The following is a 24,098-nucleotide window of genomic DNA, read 5'->3' on the forward strand; positions in this document are numbered from 1 at the left end:
TATGGTGATACTTTCTATTGTAATATTTATGTGTACTATAAAGCCTCGAATTTTCTGTCACTAATGATTTTGAAAAAAAATAAACAAATTTTTTTTAATAAATGTCCACATTAAATGAAGGATAAATATCCAGTAGCCAGCCTAATTGCTATACCATTACTACGCGCTGCAAATATACAAATCTACCGTTACTTATACACGTAAAGCCTAGCAATTTCAAGGAATACCTTCATACATAAAAGCATTCCTTTTTACAATTAGACCGCACTGAGGATTTCCTTCACATTTTAGTGGATATTAGAAAAAGCAAGAAATTTTTAATGTCCTCACAGGCGCCAGTGTGCAATTTTGTGGAACAGCTGCCAAAAATTGGTCACAAAATGTAGAATTATATTCGTTGTTAACAGGATAACTGCGTATATAACAGTATTTATTGCAGTTTGGCGCCCGTAGCTTTTATTGTTATTGCCAGTGGCATTTGCCACTAATGTCATTTTTAAAGGGTACTAAATGCTGGCATTGGTAGAAAGAAAAACAGTCAAAAAACGATTGAAAGAAGTGAAGCGCTTAAAAGTAAAAAAAAAATATGCTCAAACTGATTACTACTGCAACTTTTCATTCATTTTGTATGCTGTATTTCGCTCTTTAATTTAGTCAACACTAAATATATGAATAAGAAGGAGATACCTAGCGGCGACACCAGCGCCGAATCACAGTTTGCAATAGAAACTTCAATACAGGGCCACAGAAAGGCAACCAAAATTTGTTGATATTTGGTATAGTAAGCTAAAGTATAGTAAAAAATCCATAAATTATAAATTTTGTTGTATGCCTTACTTAAATACAGAGTATCGATCCGATGAAATCTGTTTCTTGGCTGTACCGTGAATTTAGTGAATTTCGTTAGGTTTCAAGGAAATAAAGAAATCTCTTTAGTTTTTAGCACCAGGTTTACTTTACATATTTTTTTATAATAATGCATTTTTGCAGATCATTTTCTAATATAGGCCCATTTTGCCTTAACCATGTCTTTTACCCTGGCATTGAACGGATTAAAGGTTAGAAATACAACAGATACAAATTTGAATACTAGGTCGTCGAAACTTACTTTTTTAATTTTTAACAGTTTTTCAGTTCCTTTTCTTCGCTCTTCTTTCAGGTTTTCTATTGGGTTCAGGTGTGAACAGTTTTCGGGCCAACCCAAGCACGCATTTCCAAGGATCTCCTTGTGAAAAGCAAAGAAATGAAGAAGCTAATCAAAATAAAAGAATTTGAAGCAATAGGGACTTTCCAAACGCACACGAGGGCAAGAAGCCGAATCATCTTGGAAATTCACAGCTTTGAAGCTAGCTGCTCTATCGTAGGGACACCTCTGACTGATATGTAGGTTGAAGCATTAATGGAAGCTTCTAAATTCCCGAAGTTGTAGCTTTGTTGTTACTGTTGTAGTTGATCAACTGCCAGTACACTTCAGCCAATGTTCCTCATGGGCTATCTCAAATAACATTAGGACCTGAAAGCATGCGGTTTCAATAGGTTGCGTCCAGAGAAAGACCGGTGTTGTGCGTTTAAGAAGACATCTGAATAGGTGGTTAGTATCTTCACATTTCAGGCAACTATTGATTACGTCATTGTTGATTCTGGATAGGTAGGAGTTTAACCTGCTACAATATTCAAAACTAAATTGAGTCAAAGTTACGCAGGTCTGACGAGGCAGCTAAAGCTCTTCATTTGCAATGGTTGGTGGTTGGACCCCGATGTCGGCATTCGCAGATTGGAAGTATTGGAAGGTTGTGTCCCGATGAATGTCGTTCAAGAATTTCTTATTTAACCGTTCCCTTTTTCTGCGCTGTACTCTCCGTCCTCTGTCAGGCCCCATCCGATTAAATTGAGGCGCATCAAAGAAATGGGCTTTTTCTCAATTAATCTCCGAGATGATGAGGACGCCGAGTCCTTGAGACGTTATGGAATTGTGTTGATGCTGCACGTAATCTCCATACAGTCGGCTCGTTGCTTCTTCGTTTCGAAGCAGAAGCAATCCGGTTTCTACAAAGCAATCGTTTCAGATGAGCTCCTTCTCGGAAATTTTGAGAACCCGGTCGTCCTGAATTCGAGTGTGGTGCTCATACAACGCTTATATATATATATATATATAATTGGCGCGTATACCCGTTTTGGGTGTTTGGCCGAGCTCCTCCTCCTATTTGTGCATATTGATGTGGTTCCACAAACGGAGGGACTTACAGTTTTAAGCCGACCCCAAACGTCAGAAATTTCTCCTATGAGGAGGATTGTCGTGCAAAATACACTCGGAGGCTTGCGACTGCCTGTCGAAGGGCGACACTGTCAGCATGACTGGGCAAAAATGATCTCACAGTAGGCTCATTAAGCGATTGGCTTTGTAGACAAATGAAACAACGCAAGAAGCTACATGTTTTTGAGGAAGAAATTAACCCATTTCCGTAAAAAAGTGGCACATTTAAATGCTGTTCAGTTCGCTTATTTCTTCGAACGAGCATCCTCTCAACCTAATCACTTCTACAGTTACGTTTTACAGCTACGACAAAGCAAAAATACTGAATTTTATTGGCACTTACTTTTTTTTATCTTAAATTTGATGGAAGAAAAGATTAAAAAATCTCTAAAATATTTAAAAAATGAAACAAAAGTCCATTCATGACTCAGTCGATAAAGTTGCTTGGATTTTTCATAACGCTGTATATGAATTATAATAACCCCACAACAAAAGTTACCAATAATTCCCTTACAATTAACCTAGTTTTCCATAATATATAGTGAAAAAAAGTTGTAAGAACTTTTCGCTTCTGCGCACAACTGCGATGCATATTTCACGGCGCAACACACGAATATTCATTACATGCCACATAATTTGGTTTTGTCTTTCCATAAACATTTGGCATTTACGAACTTTTCTGCCGTCATCGGCGTGTTGCGGCGCATGACTACCGGCTAAAGTTTTTAAACAAATTTTCTTCCTTTGTTTATTCATGCGATGTTATTCACTACAAGCGCCGACAAGCAAATCCAAAGGAAACAAAACTCATTAATTCCGAATTCACAAAATTGTTCGCATCGCAATGCACTACCGGAATTGGGCTCAAAGCAATAAAATATTTATGTTTTCACAATGGCAATAAAAAAAGAGCAGAACGAAATAAGAAAACAATAAAAGCATAGAAAGCGACACATAAAAACATGAAATAAAATTGGGGTAAGAAATTGAAATTTTTCCAAGCTTCAGCTGAAAGATCGATGGCACATTGTGCTTCATAACACTAAAACTTGAAGTCGTTGTGGATGCATGACTTTCAGGCACATAATTTGGAACAACTCAAGTCACTCAATTCAAAACCTTTTTGGCATTTTAGTTATATAAAGATTTAGGAATGCAATTCTCTATTTGAGTGGCAAATAATCAATTTAAGAAAATGTTATTTCACTTAAAACCAAATTTGGTAAAGGAAATTGTTGGCTTATAAGCACCAAAAATCGAAATTTTTATTCAAAACACCATTAACTCAAAGCTCTTTACCAAAAGCATAGAAAAATAATATTAATTCCATTTAATGGAGTAGCTAAAAAAAATAAACAAAACAGCTAAAATAAAATCGCTCATCCTCTTAACACCCAACAAAAATAGATATTTCTGTCTAAAAAAGCTAAGTATTAAATTCGCATTTCAACTATTAAACTTTGCAATTGAGCTGCGCTGCTGCAACTTACGATTCGCCACCCTGCAAAAAAATTATGAGTGCCACTTTTATGCTCCACATTTAATTGTTTTTTAATGAAAGTTTTGAACTTTCGGGGCAGCGATGCAAATAAAAAAGCTCTTAGATTACCAGTTGCTAGCGTAATGGCTCACTGTTCCCCCACCGCACTTCGCAATTCAGCTGCACGTAATTAAAAGACTTTCATTTGTGCGCTTACAGAGAATGGGCGAGAGCGAGTGGGAAGTGATAAAACAAAAATGTGTATGTAGAAAGTGCCGAAAAGTTTATTAAAAACCTATAAGAATGATAGTACTCGCCGGAAAGGCTGCTGAGAATGGGCGACACTGGGCATTCGAGGAACTATGTATAGGTGTACAACAAATATGTATGCCGTGTGAGAGAGACACCTGCGCTGCTACAACCGGTCGCTCATTGTATGTCCGCTTTAGGTGCTTGCACTTCGGTTTTATTTGCCTTTTGTAAATTGCTGTCTGGTCACCTTTTAGGTGTAAATTTTATTAATGATTTCGTTGCGCATTTCGCTTTGAAACTTTTTCGTATGCAAAAGTTTTGCTCATTTACTGCACTTTCTCCTCTTCACTTCTGCCCACCAGCGGCTATCCTCGCTTTTTTCCACACTTTCCTCTTTGTAGTGCATTTCCGCTCCAACACTCAGTAAACGCTAATGATTTCTCGCTGCTTTTATTATTGCTGAGCAAAAGTTTGCAACTATATCGCATACATACATATTTTTAGGCGTTAAAAAGTTTCACCTTTGACCTGCATTTTTGTTGTACATTTCGCTTTCAACGAAGTTAATGATTTCGTCGCCACTATCGAGGCCTAATTAACCGATGACGCTGAGTCCATTTGTACTTATAGCAACCTGCACTAATACATATGCACTTGAAGCATGCTCTATTTGAGAAAATAGGCTGCATGAAATTGAACATTTGTAGAACTTAAATTTTCGTCTTTCTTTTCTCATTCAATGTAGTTCAATGAAGAAAGCAACCGACATTGAAAATAACTTTTTAATAAAAACATGAAATTTTGTTAGAAATAAAAGGGCAAAAAAGAGAGCAGAACAAAGCTATTTAGATGAAGAATTTTTGGTCCGCCTCCGTGCTAATTTTCTACATTTACACATCTTGCCATGTTAAGACTTTTGAGTCAAGCAACGCGCTACAGTTTTTCCGAAGGGTTTTGTCGTACTGAGTCTAAATCTCAAAATACCGCCAACATGCCAGGTTTTGGAAATATTCGGCTGCGGATATTAGCAGCGCTTGCTTATCAACTTCACTGCCTAGTGAGTCATATTTGACTCACAAAATAAAACAACCGGCACAATTTAAATCTTTATAAAATAATTTAGGAAAATTATGTGTTGAGACATAATTAGCGTATCAGAAGAAAACATAACTGGGCGTGGCGCATTGACAAAATGCATTGTTTGTATGTGGGCAGGGAAGTTGTTAAGTTGAAATCTTCCTCTCAAACTGATACTGATGGACTTCCAGCAGTTTTATTAAAAAATTATCCAACCTTGGACTATCCCCTGAAAGTAATATTTAACAAATCTTTATTGTCGGGCAGTTTCGTTCACACATGGAAGCTCTCTTCCACAACACCCCTTTTTAAAAGTGGCAATAAAAATTGCGTTAGAATTTATTGATTTGTTCAATCGACTATTTTCCAAATTTTTTAGCGCGCGATTAATGCGAAACTGAGCTTTGCAGTGGCGTCTTTAATTTGCCCAAATAGCATGGATTTGTTGCCGACAGATCTACAGTATCTAATCTGGCTATTTTCAGTGAATACTTCATTGATTCTTTCTCGGCTAGTTTGCAGATTGACTGCATTTACACTGACTTTTCGAAAGCCTTCGACAAAGTTTCTCATAGAGTCTTAATTACAAGATAGACTGGTCTTGCCTTTCATTCTTCTTTTCTGTAATGGATAACCTCTTATTTGTCTAATAAATGATGATCGTTTTTCATCCACCCCTTTTGATGTCACCTCAAGCGGTCCGCAAGGAAGTACCTTGGACCCACTATTATTTGAATTAATTAGTATTGATATCAAAAATGGTTTCTCATTTGCTAAATTTTTGCTTTATGCTGATGGCCTTAAGATATTTTCAGTGATCTGAACTCGAGAAGATGCCATTAACGTCTTTCGCTGAACTTGACCAAGTGATTTCAAATGTCTTATTCGAAAACATCTAACATTGTGCGTACTAAGTACAGTATCTCGATTTGTATTCTTCAGTGTTAGAGAGTTTAAGGACCTTGGCGTTTTCTTTGACAACAAATTGTCTTTTAATAACCATTCAAATTATATTACTACAAAATCTTTTTCCTGGTTGGGTTTCGTCAGACAGAATGCCACTAAGTTCTTTGATCCCTTCATCATCAAATTACTCTGTACATCATTTGTTAGGCCTTATTAAGGATATGCTGCTATTATTTGGAGGCTATGTGGCAGTAGACTATCAGTAAATCGAACGTACGCAAAAAATGTTTCTAAAATATGCTCCACATTTATTTTATTTTATTTTATTTAAAAGAGCAACAGTTATTAATATTATTCCACTTACGAAATAAGCACTGACTGCCAGGGCCTTCGGCTTATGGTATCTTAACTAGAGTAATAATATATGTAAATAACTATACAAGAGGATGGGAGAGAGCAGTTGAGGGAGTATTAGAAGATTAGTGGGTAGTGTGAGTTTGACCGGAGTATAATTTTATATATTTCTAGTTTTCTCAGAGTTAAACTTTTAATGTAGTTAGTTTAATAAATTTACAAATTAAGTTAATGTTATTGTCATCTGAGTTGTTGAGTAGCTTCGAAAGTTCAAGATTAGGATGAATTGCGTTTCAAGTGCATTTCAATCCTGGGCAGGTATCGAGGAGGTGTGTAATTATCTGAGTTGCAAAGAGGGCAGTCTGGTTTGACTGTGCCGTTTTGGATGTAAGCATGGTTGGCTATAGCGTGACCGATTCGAAGGCGAGTAAATATCTTGAGGTTCTTGGAAGACCTATGTGTAGGATATATGGGCTTGACGCCAGTAGGGTTGTACTTTTTGTAGTGGTGTTGATGATTAAACCATTGACTATTGTACGCATCCTGAAGAGATTTTAGTATAATTCTCCCAATATGGGTTCTTGGGCAGCTTCTTTGGCTCTAGTATCAGCGCACTCGTTGCCTTGTATTCCGGCATGACCCGGAACCCACATGATTCTTATGGAATTTTTATTTGATACAATAATATTTCGGATTTCGGTGATTATTGGAGTTTCGTTAGAATGGTTCAATATAGCGTCCATTACGCATTTACTATCGCTGAAATTAATGAATTTTCCGCCTTTGTTCGAGGCATAAACTACCGCTTCAAGCAATGCAGCTGCTTCCGCTGTGAATACTGAGCAGTAGGAAGGTAAAGCACCGACTGAGATTGTGACACCAAGCTGGTTTGTGACTGCAAACGATGTACTGGTGTCTGTTTTAGATCCATCGGTATAAAAGAACTCCCATTCGTTTCTTAAAGGAGCAACGATTTCATTGAAATGTTGGACGTATTCATTAGAGGAGGTGGACTCTTTGGGGAATTATAGCAAATCCGCGATAAAAATAGTTTTTGGATTCAAGCCTGGTGGGAAAACTGGAATTGGTGGCGAAATCGCATCTGATGTGACGTTCAGTTTGTGCATTAGTTCAACACAACGTTGTATGGTGGACGGTTTGCGGCTATTTTTATGTTGTTGATTCGCTGAGCTTACTAGTCCAAGTAATATTTTATTTCTGCAGTGAAGAAGCTTGGGCAGGAGCATTATTGTGTTGCGGTTGACTTTGTGGGATATATCCGGTAATCCGGCTTCTGCAAGAACAGCTTTTGTTGGTGATGTTGGAAACGCGCGGATACTCCTTCTAGCTGCCGCATGGTAAGGAGCTCACCATATTTAGCTCACCTCATACTTATAAGTCTCAAGTCCATAAAAATTTGTAGGACTATACTGTGTCTGTCTTTTACTCTAATATTGTTTCTGGAGTCATTGATTGTCTCTACTTTCTGGAAAAGATTTGATTTAATGTTCACCAGCGAACTCTTAGAAACCTCTACCCTTTTTACGGGGAAAACGTTACAATTAAGTATGGCAGTAATGCCATTAATAAAGATGTTGTTCTCTATTCTTCAATTTCACGAGTTCTAAGTCTTTTGAATTCTATTTTATAGCTTTTTCAATACATTAAATGTATCAATAGTTAAATCTAAGTTACCTTTGCATCATAGCCTGTAAAGATTAACTTAGACCTAAATAAAAGTTTTTCACTTACTATTTATTACTATTTTCGAGAGAAAAAATTTGATTTTTTCCTAATTGGTGAGAGTTTATATGAGGAAGAGTTTTACTTGGTCTTATAACCTACATTTTAGGGTATTACATAACCTCAAACACAGCCAAAAATCGTTTTACGCTTGCTTTTTAAGTCAAAATATTGCAAAAAACTTGGCACGTTGAGGTTATTCTGAGTTTAAAATCAAATTCAGCTCACCAAGAACCTTCCGAAAATTGTAATCTAAATATTGGTTCTAGAAGTCAATCAAATTCTGTTGTTTTCCACTAAGTCTTAAAATTTTCTCTCCAAAACATATCCATACCTTCGAATAAATTTAATTTCTACTTTACAACACCAACTACGTTTGCGTAGTGCAGAAGCTTATCTTAACTCTCTCTTTCTTTCTTCGTCAGCAGCTGGAGGCATTTTTTCAGGACCGTCATTTGATGATTACCGCACTAGATAAGCACTCTGGAAAATAATTCAAAACATTAGATAGAAACAGTGATTTTTACTAACCCCAGAGGTTTTCTATTATTAAAAAGTTTCTCATGAAAATAATCTGCATGTAAGGCAGATATACATATATACATCATATTTACATATACAAGTATAGGGTTTTTCAATATGCGCTTCAACTTTTTGCCGATAGGGAGGGCGAACTACGCAATATTTTTTATTTTTCGCTTGTCATTTGTAAACTTCATTAGTATACATTTCATCGTGGAACGCTACACACTTGAGCAACGATTACAAATCGTGCAAATTTTTTATGAAAATAATCGTTCTGTTGCTGCTACTTTAAGAGCATTACGGCCATTTTACGGTCCATTTAACAAGCCGTCCCGTTTTGGGGTTATGTGAAGTCATTGGTCTACAGTAACAAGCCGGCGACGATTTGTGAGCTCAGAGCCAATATTGAACGCGAAATTGCTGGAATTTCGGCCGATTTATGCAAAAGAGTGGTCGATAATTGGGTTCAACGATTGGACTTCGTAAAACGTGCACGCGGTGGTCATGCAAAAGAAATCGAATTTCATACTTAAATGTATATGTTCAAACTCGATAATAAAAAAAAATTAGTTAAAAAAGTCAAACCGTTTGTGTTTTATTCAAAAAAGTTCAAAAGCTGAAGCGCTCTTACTGAAAAACCCTATATGTGCATATGACGTAAATATGTCCTAAATTTCAAACAAGTCGGTTCTCACATAAAATGCTCCCAAATCCCGCGACCTCAGCGCCATATCATCCTGGTGAGGGAATTATTTTACATTCCAATTACCGGCTGACCATTCTGCTGACTAAATTGTATGCCAAATAATATCTATGGGGGCTTTATTTCATTTATTCATTTATTCTTTCATACTTGAAGTTTAAGGTTAGCTACGGCTTAAAATTTTTTTTGTAAAGAGCTAAGCCACATAACTAACACAAATCCTTTTGTTTCAGAAGTACCGGGAAAAGATCCGATTATCACAGGCATAAGACCGCGCTATCGTGTGGGTGATATAGTACGCGGCAACTGTACGTCGCGCCATTCAAAGCCAGCAGCGAATTTGACATGGACGATTAATGGACGAGAGGTAAATAAATATTAAGAAATTAAAAAAAAATAATAATAATTAGGGATATAAGTGTAAAATATAATAACAAAAAAATAATAATTAGCATTATTATTAGGACATTTATATATATCAGTGAGGGTTTGTTTGTTTATTTGAGTGAACATTTTGGTGAGTAAATTTGGAATCGTTAACACACTCGTTTGGAACCCTTCAGACCGTCGTCTGCTCGTGTGCTCGATATATTTGTGTAAATCTTATTCAGTATGCGATTATGTTCATACTCAGTGTTTGGTGTTTGGTGTTTTCTTCCAAACAAAAACTGTAGAGCACCCATTATATGGAGTAAATACAAACAACAGTTGTGGGCGGCATAGTTCCAAAACAAAGGCAAAAAACAAAACTCATAACAATGTTCAGCACCATCCCCAAGATGAAAATCTTTAAATAAAAACAAATGTGTGCCCTTTATAAGCCCAATAAGTTATAGAACGCCAAAGCAGTGCGGGTACTTTAAGAACTAAATGGACTTCGAAATGAGGTTCGCTCTGGTAGGCCAATCGTCGGAAATGCCGAAAAAATCAAGGAAATCGAGCTATTTGAGAGAATTTATTTTATTGTCCAAGAGCCAGTGATTTGCTCAAGGCTAAAAAGTCTTACAGATATAGCCTCATTTTAATAATAAAAATAAATAAAAAAAAACGAAAATCAGCATACCGCTTGGAGTCACTGTCATAAAAATATTGGAAGAAGTTTTTCCATATACAGGCACCATACAGATTGACTCATAGAGCAAACAGTACCGACTTGGCACATGCGATTCTTCTCTAAACTGAACAAAGGGAGTCTTGGAGTGCCAGCCCTTATAATTTTCAAGCACAGATTAATGGGCAGGAAAGTTTTACTGCATGTTTTGTAGGATTAGAGAAGAATAATCGATTACGAGGTTCTTCAAATATTTAATGCGATTCTCAATGGTCAGCCACTGACCATATTAAGGGGTTACATGGGTTTCGTCGGGTGAGAAAAGGCCTACTTTCAATATATATATATTTTTTTTCTCAATGTAAAAAATTACTTAAGTCAAACTTTTTTCCGTCTATAGATACATATTTAAAAAATAATTTCTGAAATCTTCAAAAAAAAAAAATTAAAACTCCTCAATTGTGACGTAATTTCCGGTGACCGCTCGAAAAAAAGGTGCGTCCGCGTTGTCAGCATAACTCCTGACAGGATCATCAAAAATGAAAAAAATAAGTGTTTCAGTTAAGACCATAACCTCGTGCTTGAACGAAGGAAGGAAAAAAGTAAAAATTGGAATTTTGGCAGACATTTTTCCAAAAAAAATGAAAATTTCGGTCAAATTTGCTTGACAGTTTTTTTTTTTTTAATAGTTATAATTGAAAAACAAAACAAAATCTTTCGTTCAAGCACGAGTAAATTGTATCTCGAACACTTGTGTAAAATTTCATCAAAATCGGTTGAATAGTTTTCGAGACATAGTTTTGACAACCGACTTTGAAAACACTGTTCCGAGAAAAACGCGTTTAAAGTTTTGAGTAACAATAAAAGTGGCTTGGAGCGCACACATTCCAAAGGTTGTATCTCCGAAACTATTATTCGGATCGACTTGAAAATTAAGGATAACATTTTTGAAATGTTGTAGAAACTAATAAGCAAAAAAAATCGTTTTTTGAACCCCCGAAACCCATGTAACCCCTTAAATCAGGCGATTGAGCAGAAGAGGCCAAATTTGGAAGGGTGTAATGTTCCATGCAGACAACGCAAGGCCGCACACATCTTGAGCGTTGAGCCATAGGAACTTGAAGAGAGAGCGTGAATGGGAAGTTTTTGACACAATCGCTGTTTATCCCCGATCGTGTACCAAGCGATTATCATTTTATGAGGAGCTCGCAAAGGTTCCTTGTTGTTATAAAACTGGCCTCAAGAAAGGCTTGTGAACTTCTTCAACTACACAACAGTGGCACTTCTCTTTAATTGAACAAAACAGCACGTGTTTTATCTAAATCGGACAATATTAATGACTTTAATTTTATTTTTGGAATAGACCGAAAAATTGCTCAGAGCTTACTTCAACTAACTTGAAATAAAATACCATTTATGTTTTTTTTTTAATCCTGTAACATATTTCTATTTAGGGAGGCGTTGCGGGACCTTGGCGTTGCGCCACCAAGACTTCGAAAAGAACAGGCCATTGGGGCGGCTGTTGAGAAACTCAACGCTGCCCTAACCGAATGTTTTGAGTCAGCCTGTCCAATTCGACCTCTCCCCAGCCGGACTCCCGCTCCTTGGTGGAATCGAGAGCTCCAGATGCTGAGGCGCGAGTCGAGAAAATTTCTAAACCGGGCCCTCAAGACTAATCTTGCAGAGGACTGGGAGCGATACCGTGATGTTCAGAAGAACTACAAGAGGCTTATTCGGGAATCGAAAAGAGCCTCATTTAGGGAATTCTGCAGCGGTATTGAATCTCTGAGTGGCACGGCGAAATTGGTTAGGATCCTGAAAAGCGACCCAACGGCAAAGCTGGGGTCACTTAGGAAATCTGATGGCTCCTTCACGGAGCGGAAAAGTGAGACACTCAGCTTGCTGATGGAGTCTCACTTTCCTGGTAATCAGATAAGCATCAGCCGGCAACAGCCCTTATTGATAGAGGCAGTTGTCAGAGCTGCTACACCTTCTCGGCATGACTGGTTCGTTGCCAGATCTGTGGTGAATGAGGCCGCCATTCGATTTGCCATCAAATCTTTTGGCGACTACAAGTCGCCCGGACCAGATGGCATATATCCTGCCATTCTGAAGGAGGGTGCAGAGTTCGTGACAGCCGCCCTGAAGAAAATCTTCTCGGCATGCCTGGCACTGGCTTATATACCACGCTCTTAGAGGATGGTGAGGGTCGCTTTCATCCCAAAGGTTGGAAAAGACGACTACACCAGCCCCAAAAGCTTTAGACCCATCAGCATGACCTCTTTCATGCTGAAAAGTCTCGAACGACTGGTGGAACTGCGCATACGTCAGAAGTCGCTGAAGGCTCACCCTCTGTCTCTATTTCAGCATGCCTATCAGCGTGGAAAATCCTGTGAGTCGGCACTGCAAAACTTTGTTGCTAGGGTAGAGCTGGCCATCGACAGGAGGGACTACGCTATGGGTATCTTTTTAGACATAGAGGGGGCGTTTGATAATGCCACTTTTGATAGTATGTGTAACTCTGCTAGTAGGCACGGCGTAGACCGGGTGCTAGTAAATTGGATTCGTTCGATGCTGGCCCAAAGAATCATTTCGGTGCGAGCAGAGGAAGATCTGCTGATGTCATCTGGGGTTAACAGAGGTTGCCCCCAAGGCGGTGTGCTGTCTCCGTTGCTCTGGTGCATAGTAATCGATCCTCTACTCACCACCTTAAACGATTCGGGAGTCTACGCACAAGCATATGCGGACGATGTTGCTTGTTTGGTAACAGGCTCTTCGCTTATGAACATCTGCAGGAAAGTGCAGAAAACTCTGGATCGGATTGACACTTGGTGCTGTGCGAACGGGCTGTCGGCAAATCCCGCCAAGACTGGTATTGTCCTCTTCACCAGAAGGTGGAAGCTTGATGGACTCGTTCTGCCAAAGCTAAAAGGAGTCACAATCCAGTTATCCAAGGAAATCAAATATCTTGGAGTAATCCTGGATAGCAAGCTCCTATGGAAATCACACGTTGAAACAAAGGCATCCAAAGCGCTGACAGCTTTCTGGCAGTGCAAAGGTGTCTTTGGGAAAACGTGGGGTCTCTCTCCTAGCAAGGTGCTATGGATCTACACGGCTATGATAAGACCCATTATCACCTATGCATCAGTGGTCTGGATGAGCAGACTCTTCCTAGTGGGAGTCAGGAGGACCTTATCGAGACTACAACGCACTGTGGCCATCTGTTGCACCGGAGCTTTTCCGACTACTTCAGGCCCGACACTAGGTGCTCTGATTGGCTTACCACCACTTGGTGCTTTCATCCGAGGAGAGGCCTTGAAGGCCATCTGCAGACTGAAACACAGTGGGAACTGGTACGGCCCTTGTCCGGCATTGGAACACAGAGAAGGCATGGACATCGATCCAACGATTCTCTCCATGCCCCTTGACTCCATGTCATCAAGGGTCGTACTTGAAAAGAGATACAGTGTAGTGCTACCAGAGGCTCAGTTGTGGGGCGACTCAGAAAATGAGCCCGGCAAACACTGTTTTCGCATTTTTATGGCTCCAGGACCGAGCATGGCTCCGGCTCTGGGGTATTCGTGGAATCCAGCGGGACAAAACTGCACTTTGCTCTTGGAATGCATGCATCTGTGTTTCAAGCGGAGGTGTATGCAGTTCAAGAAGCGATGAACTTTGTTGTGGAAAAACGATGGAGAGGCAGATCTGTATGTGTCTGCAGCGACAGCCAAGCAGCGCTTATGGCCTTAGACAGCCCTCAAACCACATCAGGGGTAGTGAAGTCCTGTAAATCCAGGCTGAACTATGTCGGCAGACATAATAGCCTGATGCTAACATGGGTCCCGGGACACGTGGGTATCGCGGGTAACGAGACCTCTGACTCCTTATCTAAGATGGGCTCCGAGGCCAACTTCTTTGGCCCAGAGCCCGCTTTGCCACTCCCCTCTGCGGCCATCACGGCCACGGTTAGCAAATGGGTAACTACTACCCACAAGCGAGCTTGGCAGGCTGAGAGAGGCTGCAGATGGACAAAACTGATGTTACCTGTCATGTCCGATCGACTGTCGCAAACCCTTCTGTCATTAAGCATAGGGGAGTGCAGACGGCTGGTTGGACTGATGACGGGCCACTTTCTGTGGGCAAAGCACATGGAAAGGTTGGGCATCTCAGACAGTGTACTCTGCCCAGCTTACGAAGAGGAGGATGAGACGGCGGAGCACTTCCTGTGTGTCTGTCCCGCCTTCGCTCGAATCAGGTTTGAGGTCTTTGGCACTGATGTGTTAAGAAGCGACCATCTTGGCTCCTTGGCACCACAAGATCTACTCAGATATCTTCGGAGATCGGGTAGATTTAAAGAAAATTAAAAGGGAATCCAAGTGTAGTACAATGGGCTCAATTAATGTCTGAGTGCTGCACTTGCTAGTTGTCCCGACAAAAAAAAAAAAAACAAAAAACATATTTCTACTTAGGCAATAAATTCGTTCGCTCAATTAACTTCTACGTGAGTACTAGTATCTGTTTTGGAAAGCAAATTATTTAGGTACTTGTGTGGAAAACTTTTAATTACATGCATACGTAAACGCCCAAAAATATGCAAAATTGGCTAAAAATAAAACCTAAATGCGCATAATTAATGGCGTGTGTGATTTTTCACAATTGCGAAGCACTAAAGTCTAGAAATAGCTTTTAGAATCAAACTTTACTTTTTGTTAAATAGTAATAAATATTTAAATACAAAAATGTATTTACATGAGCTACATATCTGTTACATAAGGACCTGCACTATGCGTCCTTAAAGGGCAATAGGATGCGGAGATTTCAGAAAATTTAAATAAAATACTTCTACATACAAGGAAATGTGTATGTGTATGAGCTGTGCTTGTAAACGGCGAGAAATGGTGATTTGTGGTATAAACAGAGCAAAAGTTTTGGAGAATTTTAAGCAGTCGTTTTATTTGTCCAGTAAATTATGTATGTATGTATATGTGTATTTATTTATGTAAATTTGTGCCTGCAAAAGTTTTGCGCTGAAGCGAGTATCAGCTGCATTTAGTGACTTCTTTTGGCTAATTTGCAAAATCTGGCTCGACTACCGAAATTTAAATGCACACAAAATCTAGCTAAAACAGCTGCATTACTCACACATGCTTGCATGCAACTCACACACATTCGCATACATATAAATGCGCACAGTTGAACTTGCTGCACCAACACACGCGCATATGCTTGATGGCCACACCGCTGACACGCCTTAATGTTCCGGCTGGACATTAAGCATAATTACAGGCATTGCATGTAATAGCAACGAAAACAACAACAACGACAACAACAAGACCAATGCATTAACAGCCAAAACTGAAGCTGCCTATGCCGAGCAATTTAAGCGCCACTGTTGCATACAACACGTAGTTTGTAGTGAGACCACAGCAAACATGTCGCAACAATTTCAACATGTGCCAGACACACACACACTCACTTGCAAAACCCATCACCGCAAGCCCGAATGGTGGAAGGCAACAGTTACCGTTTGCCTGACAAAACTTTAGCTGCATCCAACTGCAGCGCTTATGGCACACAGCCATGCATGCATGCGCGTAGAAAAATGTTGCAGCTGACATGTATTAGCAGCATTATTTTCAGTGCGCAGCTGCACGTTACGTACGTATGTGTGCTTTAGCTATCCTTACTGCTCACGGATCTGTTGGCCCGTAAAACACACCTTCGCTCCGTCAGAAGACCGCAAATTTTCATTGGAGCACACGTTGCCGCATATTTTTAGGCGTTAGCACTTTGAGTGTGCCGCTAGTGCGCCTTTGGTTTTTAACTAACACAGCTACTCGCAACTGAGTGCTTGGCGTAATTGGTGGCTGTAGGGAATTAAAAGTATTTTCAGCGCAGAGCGAGAGACATAAAAGGGATACTTGCAGCAGATTTGCTTTGTTTATTCCAACACAGGGAAACAAATGAGTTTGAGTTTGGGAATTTTCAAGTATTTTCTAATTATCCGATTGTTTAGCAACTTTGATTAGGGAATATGAATGCAACAAAGTTTATTTTAATTGTCAGTTATGCTTGTAAGGAAAGTTAATTTAAGTGAGTTTTGATTCAAGCTTTAGATTGGGCTTCATTGAGCCAAAATTTCAGAGGTCGGTTTCTTGGGGATCTTCGTCTTAGATAGCATAACCGGATTTACTTAGTTGTACATAGAAGATATCAAGAAGCCGCAAGTTCCTGACTGAGATATTAAGAGGTGTTCTGCTGAATATTTGAAGACAATTAAGGCAAAGGTGAAAGACAAAAATTTCCTTTTGTGGTTAAGAAAATATAATCAAAGTCTGGATTAAAATTTCGGGTATGCAGCTCAACGGCTATATTTTTTTATAAACTCCCAACATCGTAAGTAAATAAACTACAAAAAACTCAACGAATTTTTCGAGCCACTTCAAACTTGCGCTCTGTTATACCAAAATTAAATGGACTATAAAAATGCCTACTCGAAACTCTTCTAAAGGTTCTTATTAAAAAGTTTAAAATTTTGATTGAGAGATGTTTGAAAATGCGAACAAGAATGCGAGAAGAAGAAGAAATTACACAAACAACACCCAAATAAATTACGCAAGAGCGACGTCATACACACCTCCGACGAAGTTGCAATGACGCCCCTTGGCGAAAGAACGAGTAAAAGTGTACGTAGTAAAAGAGCAGGCTCGCACTATCAGAAATCATAAAAGAGAGAAGGCTTTAAATACATCCTTTTAAAAATGGAAGGAGCTTTCGGAAAACTCAACGAAGGTAAGGTTGATCTTTACGCTAGTTCCAACATCGAAAAACTGCTAAATCGAAGCTATGGTGAGCTTAACTTCCAGCTAACACAATTCCTGACAGGTCATGGTTGCTTCCAGAAGTACCTATGTACATCGCTTTAGGATACGTGACGCGCCTCTTTGTCCAGTATGCCAAGAAGAGGAAGATGCTTGGCATGTGTTTTTGCCTTCTCCTGATTCGCGATTAACAGAGTCGATTTAGCTATACTATAAGAAGATCCAATAGCACCAGAAAACATAGGTGAAATCAAGATGCCTGTAAAGAATGACAGGTCTCCCCGGGCGCAGACGTGTACAAGGTCAGCGGTTGACAAACAGACGATACTTGTCAAAGAAACGGACTCTTATGTCGAAGTGTCGCAAATATGGTGGAAGGGGATGGACAGGCTCAACTGAGATGGTCCCTTACGAAAATAAACAAAACTGGGGGAGGATTAAAGTACATGCAACTTTTAACGGACTGCAAGTGATGAGTAAATGACGTACAGCCTAGAGCTCAACCGCCTCCCGACGGGTAAACACTCTCGATAGTTGTTCCTCCTCGTACAACAAACACAACGATTGCATCAAATTCGCTGAGAGCGGTAGCGGTACAACAATCGACGCCACTTTTTTATTCACTCCATCGTGCACTTTATGAATATATGTATGTGGAGAGTTAGGTGAGGTACGCTAAGCAAAGTTGAGGTGACTTGAGCTGAGGTCCGTAAGGTGTTTTTGCATCTGCAAAAAAAACTAAAACAAAGTAATGTCTTTCTGAGAGAAAAATTATACTCAAGAAATGAATTTTATTCTTGATCAAAAAAAAAAATTAAAAAATTATTTTTGATAAAAAGTTTAAAACTCAATAAATAATAATAATTCCTGATCAGAAATAAATAATAATAAAACAAAAAAATTACAAAAATAAAAAATAAAACAATTATTATTTTAAAGCCAAAAATAACTCTCGAAAAATAGCTTGGTAAAAAAATGTAACTCAATAAAAATTATATATTTTTAACAATCCAGAAAACCTCAAAAATTTATTTTTATTATTGATTGCAAAAATTCAAAATAATGATTATATAAAATTTTTCTTTTTTAAAAAATATTAGTGATTACGGTCCCTGGTTTGGAGTGCGGCTTTTTTTCTCAGGCGAAATACTTGAAAATAAATTAGTATTTACCATTCACATTTTATTTTGCCGCAAAATGTTAAATATAAAAAGAAGGCAAGTCAATTAGTTATCCCATTCAGCCTAGTTTTTCAGTAGGTTTTCGGCTTATGAGAATGAGCCTCTATTTAAAATGCCCATGCGAACTTTAAATTTTCTCCTTTACTTTCTCTGTATATACCGACGAAGTGCACAAATTACAGATTCAAATATATTTTCTAATAAAATTATTATTCCCCTTCTTCAAAAATAGCTTGACTGCTTAAGTGCCTGAGCAGATTTCATTTATTTATTTTTTTTCAATCTACCAGATACAAATTAGGAATGCCAAGTGCAGCATCTGCATGCATCTACCAACTTTCTGCAGGTACCTTCAATTCGTACCCAATGCTTCATAATTGAACCAGCCTCTATGCCGTGGCTCATTTGGTTGCTTTTATAAAGCTCTTTTGAAGCTCACCGCTTGCAGAATTATATTCAAATTCATTATCTTTAACAGAACCTCTCCCATTGTTGTCATCTCAGAGGGCTATTAGAACTGTTGCATTCCGATTCTTTCAAGCTCCATCCTTCCGATTCCATATCGGTGGTTGCCCAATTCACGCCATTCGAACTCTAATAAATTCCCAACGCTCAACGTTTTCAACAAAAAAACGAATTTTGACATTAAGGTTCAATAAAGTGGGTCGCTGGAAAGAAAAAAATTATGGTCACGCCAGTCTATTATTGCGACAAACTCAGTTAACCTCGGAGAGGACTGACTACATCGTCCCGACGGAAACATACGATAGGAGTTTTGCCACTCTCTTTCCATCTAAGGAAGAATGGAATAAGAAATTCTCACCAAACAACTTCGACACTACAGTCTATACAGATGACTCTAAAATAGATTGTGGGGTTGGAGCTGGTATATATTCTCATAGACTTGGAATTGAAAATTCTGTGCCTCTCCCTAATGCCTGTAGTATTATATCTTCCAGGCGAAAATTTTTGCAATTGGGGAAGCATGTAGGCTACTAATCGCAGATTTCTCTTTTAAGGGCAATATCGCTACTCTTTCGGATAGCCAAGCCGCAATCCAGGCGCTGTACGCGACTATAACAACCTCTAAAGTGGTGGAGCAAAGTAGGAATAGCCTCACCAACTTGAGTGAAAACCATAAAGCTACCTTAATCTGGCTCCCGGGACATCGGAACATTGAAGGTAACGAAAAAGCAGAGAAACTCGCAAGAGGGTGATTTGCCATGAATAGCGCTCTTGCAGTACTGGTATTCACACCACTAGGTGCAGTCAAGAGTGCAATTTCAGTAAAATACATTCGAATTACAGATTGTAGGTGGAGAGACCAGACGAAATGCAAAATTAGATGGACGTTATGGCCCACTTAGAACCTAAAACAATCGTCAACATTGTTAAACATGAAACGACGGGACGTGGACTAACGGCAGTCATAACTGGCTTTTGATCTATCGGAGAACAAGCAACCAAAATGGGCATCCCCACAACACATACTGTTACAGTTGTAAGCAACCGGAGAAAAAGAAAACAATCTTCCATTTCCTCTGGGAATGCCCTGGCCTATGGAAGGACAGAATGTTAACCCTGGGCAAACCGCTGTTCGAGAGTCTCGAGCAATTGTCTGGCTTAGACGTCAACAGCCTAAAAAGGTTCCTAAATCGCACAGACTGGATATAGTCCTGGTGTAAATAACTGTTAAACAAGTTGGTAACGAGGATGTGGCAACAAAATGGTGCGGAAGCGCTAGTTGGATTCTGGATGAGTCACCACTCTAACCAACCAATCAACGTATTTTGACAATAATTCCCTATCGTTTTACAGCTATAGTATGTACTTGGTCGAGTACGGATATGAGAATGGTTACGAAAACAAATACCCACAAATATATATTCAAACTCATAATGAAAATATAAATAAAATTAGTAGAATTCAACTATTTTCACTTTTGTGTATGAATGTGTGCAAGCATGAATAACTGTATAAAACTGAGCAAAGTTTTTGGTTTTCATTGCACCCTCCGTCCAACCAACATTTTAAAAACCATGCATACCTTTTCACTTAGGAAAATAAATTCTCTCAACTACTTAGTAGTCATATTTTATATTTGTTTGCCACTAAAAACTTCCGCTAAATCCCACTGGACGCCCCATAGTTGCAAAGCTACGCATTCTGCTCATAAAAGGCCAAACTTTGCAACGATAGGTTCACTTATAAACAGTGTTTACCTACGTTTGGAAACTTCTATCCGGGATGCACACAAACACAGTCACGCATGCAGCTGCCAAACTTGCACCTGGAAAGTGCATTGAATTTGTTGGCCATATTTTTCTGCAAACCACCAGTGGGAGCACACACAGCGCATTCAAAGGACTGCATATCCTAGGCGAGGCCAACACCTACACACTCACCTGCTAATATTTCAGTTTTACTGTCGCCTCGATGTGGTTTATTTATTTAAAGTTTTTCGGTGATTGTTATTCTTAGTGAGAAATGAAAAAAACGAATGGAAACGTAATAAGCCATCTCTGAAAATTTTGGTCGTTGATATGTTTACTTTTTTAAAACATTCGAAAATAGTGCAGGGTAAACTTTTCGTGCCCTTGCATATTGCGTCTTCGATGCTTGTGCCAAAATGCCACTGTTTTCATGTGCCTGTACCAACGCATTTACTTGCATGCTTCCATATGTATGTATGTATGCACGAGGAAATGTGTGTATGTATGGGAGAAAAATTGTGTGCGCCTTTGCTGCTGCCGTTTTAATACAAATTGTCATAAATCTGCAGTTGTGTGCAAAAATACTCATTTCATTTTGCCGCAGCAAAATTGTAAAAGTTCTACAAATTATGGAAACGATTTTCGGCAATAACAATAATAATTTGTGCTGTTAAAATGACAAACCAACAAACAAACTGACAATTTAATACCAGTTGAAAAGTCATTTACGGAAATAATTTAATTTTCTTTGAGTTGAGCCAACAACACAGAATTGGGTCAAATAAAAAAGAAAGCAACAAATCTTGGATTACTATACTCGTATTTCATTTGAACAGAAGGTTGAGAAAGTACAAGAGAGAAAAGGTGTTAATTTTTAGGGTACATTTCAGACCCATCTTAGTCCTAAGTCTAAATCGAGTTCTAATATTAAGTTTAGATAAAGTATATGTATATCTAACACTATATCCACACCTATGCCTTTTTGAGGTTTGGAGAAGGGAAGCGTCAAAATCAGATGGCAGTAGCCGTGGTATGGGGCTTAACCGCAACTAAGCCCCCCTCATGTCCAGCGGTATGTCCTCCCGGAGCCTCATCGATAAGTATTACTTCAAGAGGCTGGTGTGTGTATGTTAGTACTTAATCGTCTCTCATTGTTGTTCTGTACGTGCCCGATTCTTTGCAATGCATTGCGTTAACGAGCTCTTTCCAGGGATCCACGCGCATATCCCGCGTATTGCATGATCTTCATGATATTCGGGGCCACTACACATGCCGTTTTCCAGTTTTCTTCATTTTCGCAATTATGTGGGATAAAATTTGACTCGGTTTTGTTTTCTCCAAACGTTTTCTCAATCATATTTTGCTCTTTAATGAACCGCGGGCATTGAAAAAGGTTATGGCTCACGGTTCCGTGTTCTAGGGGACACTGCGGGCTGTAAGGAAGAAATCGATTTCTCCGTGTCTTCTTACATCGATGTCTTTATTTATGTCTGCCAGGTTGGAATCGAAAACGTCGAAAACATAATCAAAAGGGGCGTCACACCAGTATTATGTCGGGCTCGCTCCTACTAACACTATAACCTTTCTCCTCCTTCGGTTGAATCCACCCTAGGACTGCTAAAAGCATTTCATCAGGGTGGAGCCGTATTTGTGCCTTTCATACACAAAACGTACTTGCGTCCAGGTGACTCTCTTTATTTTGTATGAGTGTCAGCCTCTATCACTTTGTGACTAATGGGGCATCGGAAAGTTCCAACATCGTTGGATATCGACTTTTCGTCTGTTGGGGTTCGTCTTGAGGCTATGCTCAGGCGTTCGTGCTTATCATCTGTTAGGAGATCTGCTTCAAAACGGCTTCTTTAGATGACGCGTCTGTTGGATATTCTCTCGCTGTGCGCTGCCATTCTATGTTGCGGAGTTTTATTACAATTCTTGCTATAAACTTTTTACTACTCCCCATTTCTCTTTCGAGTTCAAGATTTGTGTTACCAGCCTATCTGGTGTAGGGCCGGCGTCGAAGACACTCGAGCGCTCTTCGTAAAATCTGGCCCAGTGAAAAGTCATATATTCTGCACTCTTATCATCGCTGTGGCATTCCAGGCAGGTTGAATTATCTGCCAGATTAAAACGGTGGATGTACGCAAGAAATCCAACTTATCCGCTAAGAATCTAGGTAAGATAGAAATCTGTGCCAGGCCTAATTTATTTCTGTGTAGTTGACTATGTCTACGTCTATATATATAAATATTTGCCCATATGTCTATGCCTACGCCTCTGTAAGTTACTTAAAAGGTTATATTTGATATAATAATAAGTCTGAACTTCAATTAGGCCTAAATCTAATCCGATTTGTTTTGATATAAGTTCATTTTCAGACATCACTTGTCTTATGTTCACTTACAACATCAATTGGCACATAATACACAGACGTGAAGAAAGCTTCAGCTAATACTTTTTAATTGTTTTTTTAATTTATCGCTTATTTCTGCCAATGTCTACAATATCCGCACTGACCAGAAATATCTATAAGAAATAAAAATTTATTTCAAAAACCAAACAAAGGAAATTAATAAACTTTCTTTCAAAATACGCGCTTAAATGTCTAGTTTTTGGTTTGCCACTCAGTTTCTGAAATTTTTTCACGAACCTTTGAATTGTCGACTGATTCGGACGATTATTTCCACACAAAAACAAAAAAAAAGGAAGAGATTTTGCTATATTTTGTGCTCAAAGATCGATCATTTTTATATATAAAGATTTCAATTATTTTAACGCCTTGTTCTTACGCGTAAAATTGTACATCTGTCTATTTGTTAAATGTCCAAAATGTCAAAAAGAGGTACCGTCTAAGATTTATTACCTGCTGACGTCTCGGCGTCACTTTTGAAACACCCATTATAACTCATTGAAATTAAAGGCGATTCACCGATTTTTTAAAATACCTTTCTTTTAACATTTACATGCTTATATTAAAATGTTATAAATAAATCTCCACTGGATTTACTAAAACTTCTATCAACTGTTCTTTAGATTGAAAAATAATAAGTTCATTTAGCTTCTCATCCACATTAACGACAATTAATTTGTGATCACTGATTCAGCCAATACAACTTTTTAATCAATTTTGAGTGAAAATTATGTTTTCCAACTTCTTTATCAAACAATTTTGTCTACTTGCAGACGAACCCTTCTCACATACGGCACCACAAACCACTGCGAGAGGCACGCGAACTGGAAACGGCTATTTCGGGCATACACTTCGTGGTCACACCGCAGCACTTCAGTGGCGGGAAGTTAAAGGTAAGCAAGTAAATGGTGAAGCGACTCAAAGTTGGCTAGTCTAACACAGAGACACGTTGCGTGCCCACAAATGCACGTTAGTACATGCATGCTTTATGGCCATAACCAAGCAAACGACTCACAAGTCATTCAAGTCACAACAGCCAGGAGCGTGTTGAATGCCCGCCAACTGCGACCAAGCGCGGCTAATTAAGCCATTATGCGATAAACAAAAACTTCAAACAGCAGTTGAGCAACA

At 38.9% G+C, this 24,098-nt stretch overlaps 1 protein-coding gene across 1 annotated transcript in view; it reads left to right on the forward strand.

Annotated features, from left to right (window-relative positions):
- The window catches only part of LOC128863348 (uncharacterized), a 59,116-nt gene that overhangs the window by 28,314 nt on the left and 6,704 nt on the right, over positions 1-24,098 (forward strand). Inside the window, exons 4-5 of the mRNA XM_054102472.1 lie at positions 9,528-9,661; positions 23,741-23,860. Of these exons, the coding sequence (XP_053958447.1) occupies positions 9,528-9,661; positions 23,741-23,860 (254 nt within the window). The remainder of the gene's footprint in view (positions 1-9,527; positions 9,662-23,740; positions 23,861-24,098) is intronic.

The sequence above is a fragment of the Anastrepha ludens genome, chromosome 5 (genome assembly GCF_028408465.1).
Source record: "Anastrepha ludens isolate Willacy chromosome 5, idAnaLude1.1, whole genome shotgun sequence".
Taxonomy (NCBI): Eukaryota; Metazoa; Arthropoda; class Insecta; order Diptera; family Tephritidae; genus Anastrepha; species Anastrepha ludens.